Below are 18,575 nucleotides of genomic sequence, written 5' to 3'. Positions count from 1 at the left end.
CATACTCCATTTGTATGCCTGTCCTATGCCCCACTGATTATTAAGAGTGGTTCTGCAAAACCCAATAAAAATAATAGCAAACTTTTAACTAACTCACTCTGAATGTAGTAATTTGGTATGGTGCAGTTGATTCAGGGAGTCATTTGAGGGGAAATGTAGAAGGCAAGGCTTGGGAACTGGTTGATAAGAAATTGTTGCTTAATTTGGAAGAAGTCAGTACACAACATTCAGTGATTGTCATTAATCCTATGATTTTCTTTTTAAATAGCTGCTGCCATCTTGAGTAAAGTGAATCCATCTGTGGACCCTTGTGATAATTTTTTCCGATTTGCTTGTGATGGCTGGATAAACAGTAATCCAATTCCTGAAGATATGCCAAGCTATGGGGTTTATCCTTGGCTGAGACATAATGTCGACCTCAAGTTGAAGGGTAAGTCTCTACTGGGCTTTGGTGACACACTTTACAGAGAGCAGTATCTGACAAGAAAAACATAATTTTGGATTTGAAGCATGACTGTTCAGTTCACTCTTTAGTTATACTGAATTTATGTTCAAGATTTTTTAAAAATGTAAGATTGAAAGGAAAGTTGTAGAATTCCAATCTCCTCAACCTCAACATAAGCTTAGTGTAAGTCATGATGTTCATGTTTGACAATAGTGCCTTCTGCTGCCAAAGGATAAATAGTATCTGATTGAGATTGGAAGCAAAGGAATAGTTAATGAAAACCATGTTATATCTGTGTACTTATTTTCTGTTGTGTTCAGAGCAAACTTCATCACTTGCTCATTGTGTCCTAGATGTTTATGGCTTACAAAATATACTTAACACCACATCGTTTTTTTTTTTTACATCATTTTCGAGAACTCTAGATGACCTTGTGTTTGTGATATTGTTCCTGTTAACTTCTAACTCGGCTCTGGGGAGACTGTCTTTTCTTCCATGGCCTCTCTAGCAACGACACGTACTCACATGTGCATACATACCCATGCTCATGTTTGTGAGTGCGCACATAGTACAGAAGTTGAAAATGTATTTTGATAGAAGATCTTCTGTTTGCAATGAATCTAATTTTTATGATGACTATTGGAGAAAGCCAATTCAGAAGGGAAATTAGTAGATTTCAAAACTGGATAAGATCATTGTTTTGAGAAGGCAAAAAAAAAAGTTTCTTTTCTCTTTTTGGAACTGTGAGGTATACCATGTAACTTGTGCCCAATAATACCTCCAAAGAATTTCTGAGAAGTTATAAGGATCATCGTTTTTCTTTCTTCTGCATCCACCCCCCCAAGATTTTAAGTACATAAAAATTAAATATGTATCAATTTATACATGTATGATAACAACTGAAACTTGGCAAAATAGACACCTGTTGTCAACTGTAAGGAAAAATGTGCTTAAATGTCACAACTAGATATAAATCATATGAACTTGCATTTTCTACTAAGAGGCCGAACTTAGTCTTTATAAATTATAAATGACAATTTTCAAGAATGTCAGAGTTTTACTGCAACCCAACAGGTGATATTCCTATACTATGGAATCATAATAGGACCTCAAGGAATGAATTTACTAATACTTAATTTCCCTGTAAGATATTAGCTCACATTGGTCCTTTAACTACCATTCTTGCCTATTCCCTGTTTCCCTTCTCTGGTTATTTTTCTTAAACAGAGAGATGTGTGCACACACATAGTCATGCCTACAGAAATATCACTGAAGGATAAGAAAAACACAAGACTTCTATCTTCAGGGCATGAAGCAGTTACAGTAATTTAAAGAACTGTTTGAAGATGTCAAAATAAAAATTAAAATCAGTATTGATGTGCTTTGAGGAGGATGTTGTATATGGGCTTCTTTAAAATTCATAGAAATAAGAATAAATTGTTTAGAGCAGCACTGTTTTTTTCTTTTTGTTTGCTTACTTCTCTAAAAAATGAAAAATTTTATTTCCAAGCTCAGTTGGGAAATAGAAAAGGGCAAATATAATGTGCCAAAAGTAGAAGAATGTCACCCATATAAGTCCACCCCTAGAAAGCAATTTGGTATATATTTTTCCATGTTTTTCCCCATATGTGAGTACATATGTTTAACCTCACTGCACATCCATATACTTAAAAAATTAGCTGATATGCATACTGTTCTGTCACCTGCTTTAAAAATGATGTGTTTTATCCCTTGCTGGGTAGCTCAGTTAGAGAGTCATCCTGATATGCCAAAATTGCAGCTTTGGTCCCCAGTAAGGGCACATACAAGAAGCAACAAATGAATACATGAATAAGTAAAATAACAAATTGATGTTCTCCCTCTCTCCCTTTCTCTCTCTCTGTTGTTCCTCTATCTAAAATCAATAAATAAAAAATTAAAAGGCCCTGGCTGCTGTGGCTCAGTGGATTGAGCGCTGGCCTGCGAGCCAAGTGTCGCTGGTTCGATTCCCAGTCAGGGCACATGACTCGGTTGCACGTCAGGTCTCCTGTTGGGGACGCGTGAGAGGCAACCACACAGTGATGTTTCTCTTCCTCTCTTTCTCCTTTCCCCTCTCTCTAAAAATAAATAAATAAACAAAACAACAAACAAATAAATAAATTATTTTAAAAAAATCAAAAAGTTGATATACTTGTTGTAGACATGGATTATGCCATTAGATATTTTTTCTTATTACAAATAACACTATAATAAATATATGTGTGTACATATCTTTATGTCCTTACCTAAATATATCCTTAGTATAAATTCTCAGAAATGGACTTGTTATGTTGAAAGAGTATTCACAGTTTAATTTTTAAAAGATTTTATTTATTTATTTTTAGAGAGAGGGGAAGGGAGGGAGAAAGAGAAGGAGAGAAACATCAGTGTATGGTTGCCCCTCACGCACCCCCAGCAGGGCACCTGGCCCGCAACCCAGGCATGTGCCCTGACTGGGAATCGAACTGGCGACCCTTTAGTTTGCAGGCCAGCACTCAATCCACTGAGCCACACCAGCCAGGACTAACTTCTTTAGATTTTCTTATGCTGAATTACCTTATAATCTTGAAATAAGCCCTACCTATTATTTTCTTTTAAGGCATTACTAGACTTGAATAAGCTAGTATTTGTTTTATAAGTTTGTGTCTGAATTTATGATTCATGTTGGTCAATGGATTTTTGTGTGCTAGGTTTGTCACATTCTGTTATCAAGATTGTGTTGGCCTTATGAAACAAAATGGGAGGCTTCCCATATAATTTCTGTTCTCTGGGAAAGACACAACCAAATAAATTGGAAGTTATTCTGTAACAAGCACTGTAAAGGGTGAATTCAAAAATTGATCACAGGTTCTTGCCTCAAGTGCCAATAAGGAGACCAAATTGCAGAGTAGTGTCTCTTTTTAAATTGTTATCATCTTGTACCAGGCTATGGATTTGAAATGTAAAATGCGTATTAGTTCTTTAAACTTTTAAATTTTCAGGTAATTAACATTTACAGAAAAGTTGAAAGAATAGCACAAGGAAATTCAATATACGCTTTACCCAAATTCCCTGATCATAACCATTTTGATGTATTTGTATTATCATAATATTCTCTCATTCTCTCTATAAATATGTAGATATTGTCTCATTCTGTCTCTATCTGTACATTTATAGATAGTGAGAAAAGAATATAATAAGTATGCAGACATTGATAGAGACATTTATAGATGTGTTTTTCTGAACTGTTGCAGATGATAATTCTTAAAGTGTATAAGTGAGCTTTTCAAATATCAGGTGTGCTAAAAAATCTTATTTTTTAAACACTAGATCTTTAATTTCTATCCTATCTCTATATTCTATATCTAGGTATGTATCCACACATCTCTCACTCTAGCCATTCATCCAATCATCCAGGTATTACAAGCTAATTGTACACTAACTATAAATGAATAGCAAGAAGAAACATACTTCGAATCCCATGACCCCTACAATAAGTTTTAAAATACAAATATACATATAAAATTATATATGTATCTCAAAAGGAATCATATAGTATGTTCTATTTTAATAGTCTGCTCTTTTTACTTGATGATTATATGCTAACATCTTTTCATGTCAATAAAAATAGATTTATAGCATCATTTACCATGAATGCTTTGGATGGGTACACTACAATTTATTTAAGCAATTCCTATGTTGCCATTTGGGTTGTTTATAATTTCTTTTCCTTATTGTAAGCTACTCAGAGCATGAGTTTTGAAGCCACAGAGCTGGACTTGAATCCTGCTTCCCTTTCATTTCTCCTCTGTGTCACTTTAAGCCAATTACTTATCTCAGCTAGCTCAAGTTTTGTTATCTTTCAAATGGAGATAAGAATACCCAATCCATGAGGTTTGTGAGGACTAAAGGAGATGACCCATATAAGTTTCCTGGTCCAATTCCTTTTATATAGCAGGCCCTCAATAAGTATTTGTCCTTTGCTTCTCCATTTTTATCTCGAAGGTAGTTCTAAGATTCACAAAGTAATGTTTATCAAATCCTTAAGTTTTATTCTGGTCTTTTCCTTTGTAAATATCACATGCTTTCAAAAATATTGAATATTGTCTAGATATTTTTTCTCACCCTCAATAAAGAGAACATCTGAAAATAAAACCCAATACTACCAATCAAAAGAAAACCATTTTCTTATGGCTGATGGAGAACACACAGATATGGCTATCCAATTTGCAGAATAAAGTGGATCTGACAGACCTGGCTGATGAAAAATTGCCCTCTATTGAAGTCAGCAACCTGGCTTTGTGAATTTTTTTCTTTAAATGGCATATGAGACTGAGATTTCTACTTGGAAAATAAAATTATTTCTTGTTTTCTTCAAGAAGCAGGATTTTATTTTAAAAAGGCTGAATGTAGTTATGTGTTTGAATGTCTTAAAATTTCCTTCCTACAAAGCCTCTCAAATTTGTCTTCATGTGACCGTGGAGATGACATATCATGCGTTGCTTATGAATGAGCAGATGAAAATTTTGCAAATGAGCACTTATGAAACGTGAGGCAATGAGTGAGATAGAACACTTGTGTCAAACAGGAGACAGATGACTTAAGGTAGGGCCAGCTCATCTCTGTTATGGAATAGCAATCTTTGCCAATATTTTATAAAGAAATGCGGTATATTATTATGTTTAAACACAGACAACAGCAGTGGAACAATAAGATGAAATAGGGTTTATGCATTAATGAGCAGAGAAAGATGATTGTGATTCATAGATCAGTTATTTATTTGTAAATACCTGCTGGCTTAGATTCAAATGGTTCTCATAATTAAATAACACTCTATAATCTTGTTTTTTTTTCCCTATAAATAATCCTAGCCAAATCAACTTTACAGAGAACAGAAAGCTGAAAACTTCTATTTAGCTCCTGTAAAGTCGTTTGATAATTTGATTATTGAAGATACAGTTAACTATGTCATTTTCCTCATGCCATGAATGTAATGTAATGATATACCAATCTGAGCCTTGATATCATTAAATGTTTTGAAACAAATGATGTCAGACTGGAAAAAACGAAATGTGGATGTTGTGGGGAAGTGCTAGGGAGCACCCAGCCATTGTGGTGGGCTTTTTATTCCTGGTGAAAACTCAGGCCCCGTAAGTCTCAGTTATCTGCTGTATAAACAGGGTGCGCCCACTCAGAGAAGAGTTCTGTTGTTCTGACCATGTTGGCTCCTATTCATGTGGCCACCCAGGAAGCAACAGATTGCTAGATTACACATGTTACTGTCAGTCCTGTATGCATAGAGGGGTGCTGCATGAAGACTTGCGCCGGTGTATAGAGGACTTTTAGAATGTCAAATGAAATGATTTTACTTGAAAAGTTTGTTGCTGATGTTGTTTACTTTTTTTGTAATCTCGAGCCACCACTTGAGCTTGGATGGGGGTAGGGGTGTATGGTGTGAGAGGAAGGGGAAGAAGTTGTCAAATTAAAAACGTTTAGAAATGTCCTGTTAGGAGACATTCACTTCAAATATAGAAGTGAATCTCTTCCTGAAGGCTGTGAAAAATGTTCAGGTAGCTCTCAGATGATGTTCTCTTTCTAAATGGCTGAAGGAAGTCAAGAGGCCATGAGAATGGCCACCATGTGTAAAAGCTTGTGTTCTGGTAGCTTTCACAGTTTTCTTCTTGTGTGTTTTTTCCCATCCCCAGTGCATCTTCTTGTCTTATTTTTTTGACTCCTACATGTTCCGAGCATTTGATTTTAACATGTGATCTTACCCTCTGTGGCTTTTATGTAGCTCTTCTGTCATAGTGGTTAATATTACACATAAATCGGGTATACTTGATATACACCAGATCTATTCATGGCATTCACTATGAGTTGTATGTGCTTTAATTTCAGGGAAATGTATTCACTTTAAGTAGGTTGTGACTGTGTTAATTAATCTGTGAACTGAAGATTACTTACCAAGCATTTACTTTCTTCCTGGCACCAATTGCTTTCAGTCACAGGTGACAAAATACCCCAGCTCAAACTGGCTTAAACAGTAAACAAAATTTGCTGGCTCACGTAACCAAAATGTCTAGTAATAATGTGGACTTTAGGTAAGGGTTGATCCAGCAGTTGCACTGTGTCATTAAGGATCACATTTCTTTCTTTTTCTCTACTCTGACATCCACTGTCTCATGCTTCCTTCTGAGGCTATTTGGTTATAAGATTGTTGCCAATAGGCTCTTTGGTTATAAGATTGTTGCCAATAGCAAGCAGAATTTATACTTTTTCATTCACATCTAGCAGAGGCATCATGTTAGACACAGGAGGATACAGAAGTGCAGAGATTAATAATGTCCCCAAGATAATCCTTGTGGAAATTTAAAATCTACACATCACAAAATGTTTCAATAGGTATTGTAATCAAGAATGTAGAGCTGCTGAGCTCAGTTATGATAGTTACTTGCTTACTTGTTTCTTGTTCTTCTCCTTTATGGGTATTGTCCTCTCCCTCCCATCCATCCTCTCTTTATTTTTATTAACCTCTGACAGAATGTTAACATTTTCTTTAATTTGAACCTAGGCAACAAACTGATATTATTAGCTGTGACTTTGTTATCAATGCAAGTCATCATTATTTTTCTCTCTTAATACACATGTTACAGGTATTTTGAAATATTATCCGCATACATCACCACTTCAAAATCGTAGTAGTGGCTAGACCCAATGCTGGATCTTATTTAATGAATTAATGAAGTTTCACAAATACTGTGATGTCAAACAATAAAACAACTATTTTGTTAACCGTGTTTCTGAATAACAGATTTCCTTTATAAACCTGTGTTCCTTATCTTATGCACTTATAAACATTATTCTGAGAATGGTCTCTAAGTTTTAAGAGCCTGCCCAGGGGATGTGTGGCACAAAGAAGATAAAGAACCCTTGCTTGTGTAAGTATTGCTGGGGCAGGTCTCAAGAAGGTATAGTTTTATTTAATCCCAGCCTTTTGATGCATCCTAATTCAGGTGTTTTGAGTGGAGTTGGCTATTACGTGGCCCCGTGGGTCCACTCATACTCAAATCTTTGAACAGTCCACTGTCTGTGCCCTGGATAATGGGCACATTACTGACAGTTAATTTGTGTTTATAAGGATATTAGATGGAACCAAAGATTTGTGTTTGGAGATTTGTGCCAGTGCCAAGGCTTGACCTGATTAACTATCGGCTTTATGGGATTACTTAAATCATGGAATAAATATATTTATAGATTAAATTACTAAGTGTTGCCATATACCTATCATGAAAACACGGAGTTAAAAGGTCACTGCCCAGCTAGAGATGGTACAGCTTTTGCTGTGGTGTTAATTACAAATATTTGCAAACAGTGCAAATGATTGAAAATAGTTATATACCATGTAGAGTCTTTTTAAAAAAATTTGATTTATTTATTGTTTTCCTGTTACACTTGTCCCATTTTTCCCCCATTGCTCCCCCCAACCCAGCCCACCCCTTCTCCCAGTCAATCTCCACCCCGTTGTCCATTTCCATGGGTCATTTATACTAGTTCCTTAACTAGACCCTTCCCCTACTTACCCCGCTTCTTTGCTCCTCCCCTCCCCTCTGGTCACTGTCAGTCTCTTCCTTGTGTACATGCCTCTGGTTCAGTTTTGCTCATTTGTTTCGTTCATTAGTTTCCTGTATTAGGTGAGATCATATGGTATGTGTCTTTCGTTGCCTGGCTTATTTCGCTAAGCATACTTCCCTCTAGTTCCATCCATGTTGTCGCAAATGGTAGGCGTTCCTCCTCTCTTTCTGCTGCACAGTATTCCATTGTGTAAGTGTACCACAGTTTTTTGATCCACTCATCTACTGATGGGTCTTTATTCATAAGTACATGTTATATGGTATATGAAAGAGCTTGTTCACGATCTGTTCTTGAAGACAGGGACTCTTGGTTGAACTTGGAAGGGTAGATGCAAGGCAGGGATTATAAAACCAGAGGTTCTGTGAGTGAAGTTCCAAGGAGAAGACTGTAGCAATGTAAGTTGGCTTTGTTGGAAGGAAGGAATGACCAGGGCTGTTGGCGAGAGATGGCAGGAGTGAGATGGGCGGATGAAGAATGCCGATGTCCATTCCTGAGATTTTGACTTGCAATGGGGAATGCTGAAGTTTCTGAGAAGTGGAGTGACAGCCTGGAAATGCTATGCGTCAGAATATTGACTGAAGAAAAGGAGTGGGAAAGTAGATGAGGGGGCATTATTGTAGTGTAAATATTGCAACATGTTATGAAAAGTTTCCTGCTAGTTAGCTTGAATGTCATGGGGAGAAAGACACATTTTACTTTAGAAGATTGTCAACTAAATTTAGATTCTTTGACTAAATATAAGTTCTTTGGCATGACTAATGATGCAGGATATGTGCATCCCGAGAGAGACGAACTCCTACTTCTCAGCCTGCCTCCACCCAGGCCCCATTTTGCATGGTTGATGTGTATAAGTGTTATTTTACTGTGCAGTTGTTCAGAATGGTTGCATATTTTTAAACTTTATTTTTCAATTACAGTTGACACACAAAATTATATTAGTTTCATGTATGTAGCATAACAATTGGACATTTATATACCTTATGAAGTAATCACCCCGATAAGTCTAGTACAAGGGTTGCCTATTTTTGAAAAATCACTCCCTGAAAGAGGAGGACTGTTTGGAAAGGGAAGAAAAATCCTAGCTGGCTTTGGTGGTAACAGTTCATAGGTAAATCCACAGTGAGCTTTGGTGACAACAATTCCTGAGGCTCCTTCAAGTCCTCATGTATTCCTGCTGTTGGTTACCAGAAGCTAGAATAATGATGAAGCTGAGAATATGGGATTTTTGCAGGAACTTCCAAGGGTCATCCAAATTTCATACTTCTTGGGACTTGAATTGAAACCTGCATCTTAGAGAAATGGGTCAGTTCCTTACCTTTACTATACTCCTGATTGGTCAATGGTAAATCTCGGGCATTAGAAAGATTAAACAGTTGGTTGCATACGAAAATGCATGACCAGACTGAATTGACAGATTTATCCTTGTACTTTCAAAGTCCACAATGAGATGGTTTCAGCTGTGGTTGCACCTTCAATTCGGAGAAATTTTCAAATGCAACTTAAAGTTGCGAACGGGTCAAGCATCTTTACAATGTGGCAAAATCCCCATTTCTCCCCCCATTTACTTATAATGGAGGCATTTCTACTCATTGCTGTGAAGTGAGCTTTTAGCAGATTTCAAAGAAAATTCATAAATGAGTGCATCGCACAGAGTAGAGCCTAACAGGGCAGGCACGCTATAGAAATGACCTTATTTAATAATACCTTTAGTTATTATTTGTTTATCTCTTTAAATTGAACTCATACCAATTTGCAAAAGAGGAAATAAAGGCACTGAGCAGTACAGTAACCAGCCCAAGGTCACGCAGCAAATAGGTAATGGAGCTAGGGTTAGAATTCACATGGGTAGACTCTTAGTGCTTGGCAAAGACCTTGAAAACTGGGAAGATGACTTATCCCGTTTTACAGTTGTGGAAGCCGAGGCTTAAAGAAGTTAAACAACTCACCTATATTCACACAACTAGTGATCTAGAGAGGCACCTTCCAGAGCAGTGTTGTCCAATAGAAATGTAGTGTGAGTCACACATGCAAATTACATGTAATTTTACATATTTTTTAATAGCCACATTTAAAAAGTTAAAAGGAAACAGGTGAATTTATTTATTTTATCTAATGCAGCATATCCAAAATATTGCTATTTCACACAATCAATATGAAAAACTGTTTCACAAGGCATTTTACATTCTTTTTTTTTTTTTACTAAGTCTCTGAAATCCAGTACTCATACTTGCAACACATCCCCACGTGGAGCAGTCACATTTCAAGCACGTGATAGCCCCAGTGTGACACCTGGCTTCTGGACTGGACAGGGCAGTTCTAGAGCAGTGCTTCTTAACCTTGGCTGCATGTTGGACTCACTGGGGAGTTTTAACAACAAAGATGCCTGGGTCTCATCCTCAGAGGTTCTGATGTAATTGGTCAGGGGTGTGGTGTGGCCTGGACTTCTGGATTTTGAACAACCACCTCCTCCAGGTAATTCTGATAGTCAGTCAAGGTTGGGAATCTGTTCAAGGGCAAATGCCAAAACTAATCTAGTAGAGACCTGTAGCCACTATCCGTTGGAGAAGATTCCGTGAGTTCTCTGAAATGAGAATCATTCAAAATAACTACTCTGGCAATAGGCTTTTCTAGTTGACATTAAAGAATGCCAGGTAATGGCCCTAGCTAATTTATTCCGTTTTCTCAATTTACATTTCCCAGCATTTTCACCAGGTCCCAGGATAATGTAAGAAAGGAAAAGATTTCTCCCCCCCCCCCCCCCTTGATCTACACACTGGTCTGGATACACTCTAGTATAAGTAAATTAAGATATGAAATTCTATTATTTTAATTAAGGGCAAAGGTGTTCGTGTCTGTCGGGAACCTCTGAGCTGCGGAGAAGAGGAAGTTGGGGTTTGAAAACTGCAGGTCATTGCCAGAATGGAACATGTCTAGTGGGGAATGCGTGGGAAGTGCTGGGTGAGGAAAGGAGGCAATTGTGGCTCTGGCTGAGGTCTGAAGGCTGCACAGCCCACGGTGTGGCAGGACGCCTACGAAGCTGCTCTTGCCAGAGACCTCACACTACCTTCCCACTAGGCCAAACTTGTGTTTCTGCCCCTGAGACCTGGATGTGAAACCTGATATTCAGGAACTCAAACGTCTCATCTCACCCGGAGGTTCCGTTGTCCTTAAAATGCTTTTGGAGTTGTTTGGAATAATTTTTACACTGTCTTCTCTTATTTAAATCCAAACACAGCTTTAATATTCCAGACACATTATTACCCAGAATAAAAAAATACTTGGTCTTCTGTAGTGGTAACACTAGAGATACACACAGTTTTCTTGGTTAACTGGATTTGACTTAAAATTTAAGCCAGAGAACACACGAACACCGCTGAGTCAGCCATAACCTTAATTAAGTCAATACCATATTTCATCAAATCAAAAATACTGTCGACTATAAGATGTACCATTATTTCTTGTGTGCTGATAAAGACTAAGCTATTACGTAATACTTTTGTATCACTTGAGATTTTTTTTGAGATTTTACTTTTATCTTCATTGAAAGGGTTCTTTTAGACTTAGACATTAATTTTATCATCTATAATAAAATAACTAAAATGGAAAATGCAAGCAAAAGAGATTGGTTGAAGTATTCCTAAAAGTTGTTCAGTCTTTTTTGATTTTAAATCATCAGTGCTTTTTTTCTCACAAAATCCTACTGTCCTCTTTTCCTCAACAACAGCAGTGATTAAAGTGTTCCCAATAGTTTCAGGGATTTTTCTCCAAGACTGCCTTTTTGGACATGCAGTAAGTTTTCATTTCATTGCCAAATTGTAGTGAAATCTTTCTGCAGATATTTTAAGCGACAGTTTACTGACCATGCAACCAATTCACTTGAGGTGCTAACTGTAAGAACTGCTAGATCAAGTTCATGCATGGGCAGGCCATGGTCACTACATCATGTCTATGCCTGGCTGACTGTTTTAAGATGGATTCCAATTCCATAGATGTTCATATGTGGAAAATGTGCTTCTTAGAATTGATGAAATATGGTATGTAAATTGTATTTCCAATAATCAAGTCTCCTCAATTGTTTGTCACATCCACCTTCTTTATGTGCTTTAAAGAATTTCAGTGAGATTTGTGTGATGGTCCCTCCTCATCATACCTAGGCTTTTAAAAAATAATTTATTTATTTCTTTAGAGAGAGGGGAAGGGGGCAAGAGAGGGAGAGAAATATCAATGTGTGGTTGCCTCTCACAAGCCCCCAACTGGGGACCCGGCCCGCAACCCAGGCATGTGCCTTGACAGGAAATCAAACTGGTGACCCTTTGGTTCACATGCTGGTGCTCAATCCACTGAGACACACCAGCCAGGGCAGCATACCTAGGCTTTAATGTCCAATGGTATATAAGCAACACCCCCCACTTCCTTCTTTTACTCTAATTTGCAGCTATAAAGCTGTACTTTAATGCTGTTCTTCCCAACATTTAAAGTGTATACGAATAACCTGGGGACCTTGTTAAAATGCAGCTTCTGATTCAGTAGGTCTGAGAAAGGACCTGAGAGCCTGCATTTCTAGCAAGTTCTCAGGTGATGCCCACACTACCGTTCTGGGGATCACACATAGAGTACCCAGGCCTTACTACATCTAAGGATACGTTATATCACTGAAGAAATTCAGTACCTTCCCAGAGTGCATGCAGTTTGGTTTTTCCTCCATTCATATTATTTTGAGCAAGACCCATACATTTAAATGTCATTGTATTGGGTAAATACAACGATTTCTTAGGATAAAAAGAAACGAATTTTGTATGTCATGTCTTATAATACAAGGAGAGATATTTCTCCTCTTAATTTATTTTCTGCAAGATTTGTTCATTTCATTTTGCCTTGCCCTCCTCCTCAAAAAACTTGAATTTATTAGAAAATATGCATGTGATTGCAGATTAATAACCTACCCATTAATATTACATTAATTCATTGTGATTAATAGCATCTGTGTGGATGGTTAATGAATTAGTAATGAAGGATTATTTGCTTTAAAGTGTCAAGAGAATGTGCCATGTAAAAAAGGCACTACCCATAATGGGAAAATTAATTATATGCCTGTTAGGTAATAGCTTGTCACAAACAAGATATGTTTGTTTGGAAAACCTCATTGGTATTGATATTTACACAATGAGAGATACTTTTAAAAACATGCATGGACCTTTTATGAAATGAGAAGGTAATTTTATATTCATCAACAATTAAGATAAACATGGGAGCTTATATTTATGAGAGAGAGAAGTGCACGTGTATGCACGCATGCATGCACACACACAAATATGTGCTGGTGTTCGCACAGTTTGCCTGTATCACTGAGCAGAGACTTCTTGTAGAGTCATTTAAATTAAGTTACAAATTGAACTGCTTCTACCACCGGCTTTTTACTCTGAATTCAGAAATCCACTTCCCCAAGGCCCAAATCTTTTTTTTTGTTTGTTTGTTTTTTTACTAATTTTATTCCTTTAGCAAATTATTTGTTTTCTCTTTGGTCACTTGCTTTAATCCTGTGATGTCGGCCATCATTGTTTATTTCTGTCTTTGCCCTATATCCGAGGAAGCGAAGGTCAAGGAAATTATGTGACTTGCCCAGACCAGGGCAGCCATATAATTTGTCCCCCACAGATTATGGGTTTTACATTTCAAATGTCTCCCATTTTAACCCAGGCGGAAAGAGCTACATGAGAGGAGGTTCTGGTGCCTTTGAGGAAACCCAAGAGGCCAGTGTGATTGGAGCTCAGAGTTATAAGGGAAAAGGTAGAAGAGACAAACTGAAAAGAAAGGGGGGCCCAGAGCATGCAGACCTTGTAGGTCATGTAAAGATTTTAGCCTCTGTCCTTGGGCAATGGGAAGCCATTTGTAAATGTCATGACTAGGGGCTTGGTGAGTGATGTGTTTTTCCATAGAACACTGGCTGCATGTGGGAAATGGTTTAGAGGGAGGAGTTGATACTGTATATGGAGACCAGTTCAGAAGGCCTCACCCTGCTGTTCTGATTTCTAGCTTGGGAGCCAGACAAAGGTAGAGTTTGTCCTCCTTGTTGCAGAAACCCCCAAGCATTACTGTGTATCCTTTTTCTCTCTTTTCTCCCCACAATGAGGGGTCATTGAACTTAGAAAGGTGCTGTGTCAAAAGCAGCCCCAGTCATCCAGCAGAAGCCATTATAGAAGCCGCAGCAGCAGTCAGTGGGCACGGAAGTGAGTTTTCAGCTCACCAGCCCTTTTCCGCCTTTGGGACTTCCACTTGTGTCCACGGTGCTGTTGCTTTCGCTCTCCTGGAAGAGAGGATTCTGGATAGAGTAGGAAAGAAAGTCCAGCTCCTAATCCCTCTCTGTCAGAAGGTCAATTTTAGAGGGACAGCCTCCCTCGACCACACACTGCGGTGTGAACAGCCAAGAATAGAACCTGTGCTGCTCTCACCTCCTCGTGGAAGGTGGGAGTGAAGATGGGTTAGTTGGGAAGTGGCTTTTTAAACCTATGTTTACAGTATTTTGACGCCGCTGTCACAGATGAGGGGAAGGATGGTGAAGTCTGGAGCTCAGATTTTGTAGGGTTTTAGGGAAGCGGTATTTATCCCATTCTCCCCCCGCACAGGGCGTGGTGTCAGTTGCAGTTGGAAATAGCTGCCCTGTGTTGTTGTTGTTTCTTCACTTTGGAAGGCTTCCTGGCATAGTGCTGAGCTTTCCCCCTCTTGGACCAATGAATGGACTGTCTTCTCAAACCCCCGTTGCATTTTTAGGAAGATAAACTTTTTTATATCCCACATATGAGTGAAATCATATGGTTCTTGTCCTTTTCCATCTGACTTATTTCACCCCGTATGATACTCTCAAGATCCACCCATGTTGTCACGCATGGCAATATTTCATCATTTTTGAAAGCAACAATTGAACTAAACCAACCAACCAAAATCATAGACACAGACAACAGTATGATGCTTACCAAAAGGGACGGCGGGTGGGGGGAGGATGAAGAGGGTAAAGGGGGTCAAATACATGGTGACAGAAGGAGATTAGAGTTTGGGTGGTGAGCACGCAATGTAATTATACAGATGATGTATTATAGAGTTGTACACCTGAAACCTATATAATGCTATGAACCGATGTCACCCCAATAAACTCAACAAAAAAGAAGGGAACTTTTTGAAGCTGGTTTTGCAGAACTGACGCACTCACTAACTTAGACCTGAATGGGTCAGTGTAAAGAGCGTGTTCCAGACTAAAACAAAGCAGTGCTATCCTTGAAGAAACGGAGCAGCAGAGTGAAAGCAGCAAAGAAAAGACAAAGGCTCCTTTTGGATGGAGAATGGGAAGGAGGGAATCTGGGCTGGTAACCTGTCCTGGGATCACAGGCATGAAGAACTGGTGGTAACTGTCAATTACACTTGAATAAAGATGGAGACAAAAGGGCTGGTGAGTACTGTAGGTTTAAAGTAGGGGTTCTCCAAGTGTGTTCCCTCTACTTGCAGCATTGGCATTACATAGGAATTCATTAAAATGCAAATTTTGGGCCCCTCCCAGATCTATTGAATCAGATACTCTGGCGGAAAAGCCCTTTTGATGCTACTGATGCCGCAGCTCAAGTTTGGGAACCACTGATCATAATGTGAAGTCCAGTGTTAGGGACCAGCTGACTGTTCTGCTCTAAGCTTCCCAGGCTTCCTATCTCTAGCTAGGTGCTTCAGGGGGCTGTGTCTATGGTCACAAATAGGGTGACAGGACAAAGGGGTTAGATGGCTCAGCACAGAATCACTCCACCACTTCAGAAAACACGTCTCTTATGTAACTAGGGAAGGCATTTCAGTTACGATTGAGAGATCTGTCAAGGAAGTCCATGAGGGCAGTGCTGCCTCTGGGTCAGCTGCTTACGGGCCTAGTTCTCACACAGGAAAACGACTTGTGGAATTTTACTGGCTGCCCGCTCATGGACTCAACAGGGGTTACAGACCTGGGTCCAAATCCAAACTCTAACCTTTTCTAGCTGAGTTTCCTTGGATAAGTTCTTACAAGTTTCTCACCTATAGAGTGGGGTTAATAATACATGCCTGTTATGGTTGGTCAGGGATTAATTGAGGTCATACACCTGGCTCAGAGCAGGTACTTAAATAAATGAATGCTGTCACCCTTGGTCCTTGGATGTCTGAGGACTGCTCAGGAAGGACCACTGCAGGGAGTATATAACCATATATGGCATTTTCCTTAATGTTAAGATGGTAGTAATAGGAGGCAGGAAAAAAATGTAATTAGGGTTTTTATTATAGGAAAAGAACTGAAGGTGGATTTTAATGACTTTAAGTTCAGCACAGGCCTTACTTTGAATTATCTGCTAAGATACAAATTAAGTAGGAAGGCTAATTTTATGAGTTAAAATATCGTATTGGCAGATTCATTGTAATGCTATGCTATCAAAGAGTAATGTTAAAATTTAATTTAAATTATTTTGTAGTGTAACCTTGATAAGTTTAATCCTTATAACTTCTCTTATAAGTGAAGATAATAAAAATTACCTTCTATTAGAATTTTGTACTGTCCAAAAGTTTTATAAAATTGATTTTATTATGGACAAAGAGGCCTTTTGTGTTAAAAGTGGGGTATTTTTATGTTATTTGGTAACCTATGATTTAGATTGATAAGTTAGAGGGTTTTGATTCTCCTAAAATAATCTCTGCCCCTTTTTCTTAAACTGATGCCAACCAACAATTATCATTTATAAGGTGGTCATAAAAAATGAACAGAGGAAATAATTCTGACAGTTTCTCTCCTTATACTTAGGTAGGAATTTTTCAGAAGAATGAGAAATATCAGCTTTTATTATATTTTCAGTATGTCAAACAGACTCAGTTAATCCCATGCTTGACCAGCTATGGGGCCCAGGAACTGCAGAGTCGAGTGTCACACAATTCATGTGAAAACATGAGGGTTATGGAGTCCACAGACCATGACTTAGTTAACTTGAATTTTATTCAATGAGAATAACAACGGGCTTTGCAAGCATATTTAGAATCTGTAGGTTTAACTGCATATGAGTTTAATACTCATGCAGTGTGAGCTAGGAAACTGAAATTTTTCAGTATGGTAAATAAACTAAGGAGCTTGGAAACCAAATTGAAGTCTGTAGCCTGGAAAATCAACAAGGACTAAAAATAGTATGATTACAGGCGACATTCAACCGTGGACCATCTGAAGGTGGTTTTTAAGTACCACCAAAGGAGAGGCCAGGCCATGATATGATAGGTTTAAAAAATATATATGTCTAGAGAATATTCTGTTCAGTATGTAGGTGTGGAAGGGCACACCTTTCCTGGAAATGTAGATTTGGTTTTCCAAGGTTGTTATTTTTGTGTGTTCTTTCTCTCACTAGAATTAAGAGGAAACTCTTGCTGATTGTTAAGGGAGAAATGATGGCACAATGTACGTGAAATTGAGAATTCACCTTGATGACATTTGATGTGAAGATTTTAGATGCAATTACTGTTTCTGTTAAGCAGATGAGGCAAGCAGCTACAGCGTTTATTGTCTCTCAGCAAGTAGCCAAAGGATTCCCTTTAGAACAGGTACATAGAAGTGCAGGGTCAGAGTAAGAACACAAAGGAGCGTGTATTGAAAGAATTCTGTGCTCTCAAGACATCTTGTTTAAATGGCATCAGCTCAACACTGAGGTTCTTGGTAGGTGTTTACTCAAATGCCTAAAACTTTGTGCATGTGAAGGGTTTTGTTTTTTGTTTTTAAATCTTCACCTAAGGACATTTGTTCATTGATTTTAGAGAAGAAGGAAGAGAAACACTGATGCAAAAGAGAAGCATCAGTTGGTTGCCTCTCGTATGTGCCAGCCACAACTTAGGTATGTGCCCTGACCTGGAATCAAACCCGCAATCTTTCTGTTATGGGACGGTGCTCTAACGAACTGAGCCACACTGGCCAAGGCAATGTGCATGTGGTGTTTTGGAAAACAGTAATAGTGGGAAGGTCCTATATGTTGCAGAATCTTCAAACATCTGTCTGAGCTCTTGACTTATCAGGCAAGTGCCAAGTCCTCAGGAATCTCTTTCTCTCTTGAGAATTCTCTTCCTATTCCAGAGCTCTAAATTAAAGGCCTGTCTGAGCAGGAAAAGTGAATTGAGTGAATAGAATTGATAGTCCTATCTGGCTTCTGTGCTTCAGGAAGTCACATACTAAGAGTCCCCTGCTCCCAGCCTAGCAGAGAAGTAGGAGCGGGTGATTAAGCTGAGACCCATTGGTAAAATGAAACTTAGGTACTGTATCTAAAAAACTGTTGTTAATGAAACAGATGGTGTCTTGGGTTTCATTGTATGACACAGGGACTGAAATGTGAGAAAATGAGATTGTGAATGTTAGCATAAGCAGGACATTGCTTATTATAGAAAGAAATAATAAAGAAAGTCAGTCCAACTTCTCACAGTTCCTTTTCAGTGTGTTGAGTAACTCTCTTGTAAGTAATTCAACTCAGCACAT

General features: G+C 38.3%; 1 protein-coding gene across 3 annotated transcripts in view; it reads left to right on the top strand.

Annotated features, from left to right (window-relative positions):
* PHEX (phosphate regulating endopeptidase X-linked) overlaps positions 1-18,575 on the top strand; it is a 164,226-nt gene that overhangs the window by 12,445 nt on the left and 133,206 nt on the right. For all 3 annotated transcript variants that reach the window (XM_090264399.1, XM_090264398.1, XM_090264400.1), the window contains exon 3: positions 269-430. In XM_090264399.1, coding sequence (XP_090120525.1) covers positions 269-430 — 162 coding nt within the window. The remainder of the gene's footprint in view (positions 1-268; positions 431-18,575) is intronic.

This window comes from Furipterus horrens, unplaced genomic scaffold (genome assembly GCF_987537825.1).
Source record: "Furipterus horrens unplaced genomic scaffold, mFurHor1.1.pri manual_scaffold_17, whole genome shotgun sequence".
Taxonomy (NCBI): Eukaryota; Metazoa; Chordata; class Mammalia; order Chiroptera; family Furipteridae; genus Furipterus; species Furipterus horrens.
The sequence above is the reverse complement of the archived record's forward strand: the minus strand, read 5'-3'. Positions and strand labels throughout refer to the sequence as shown.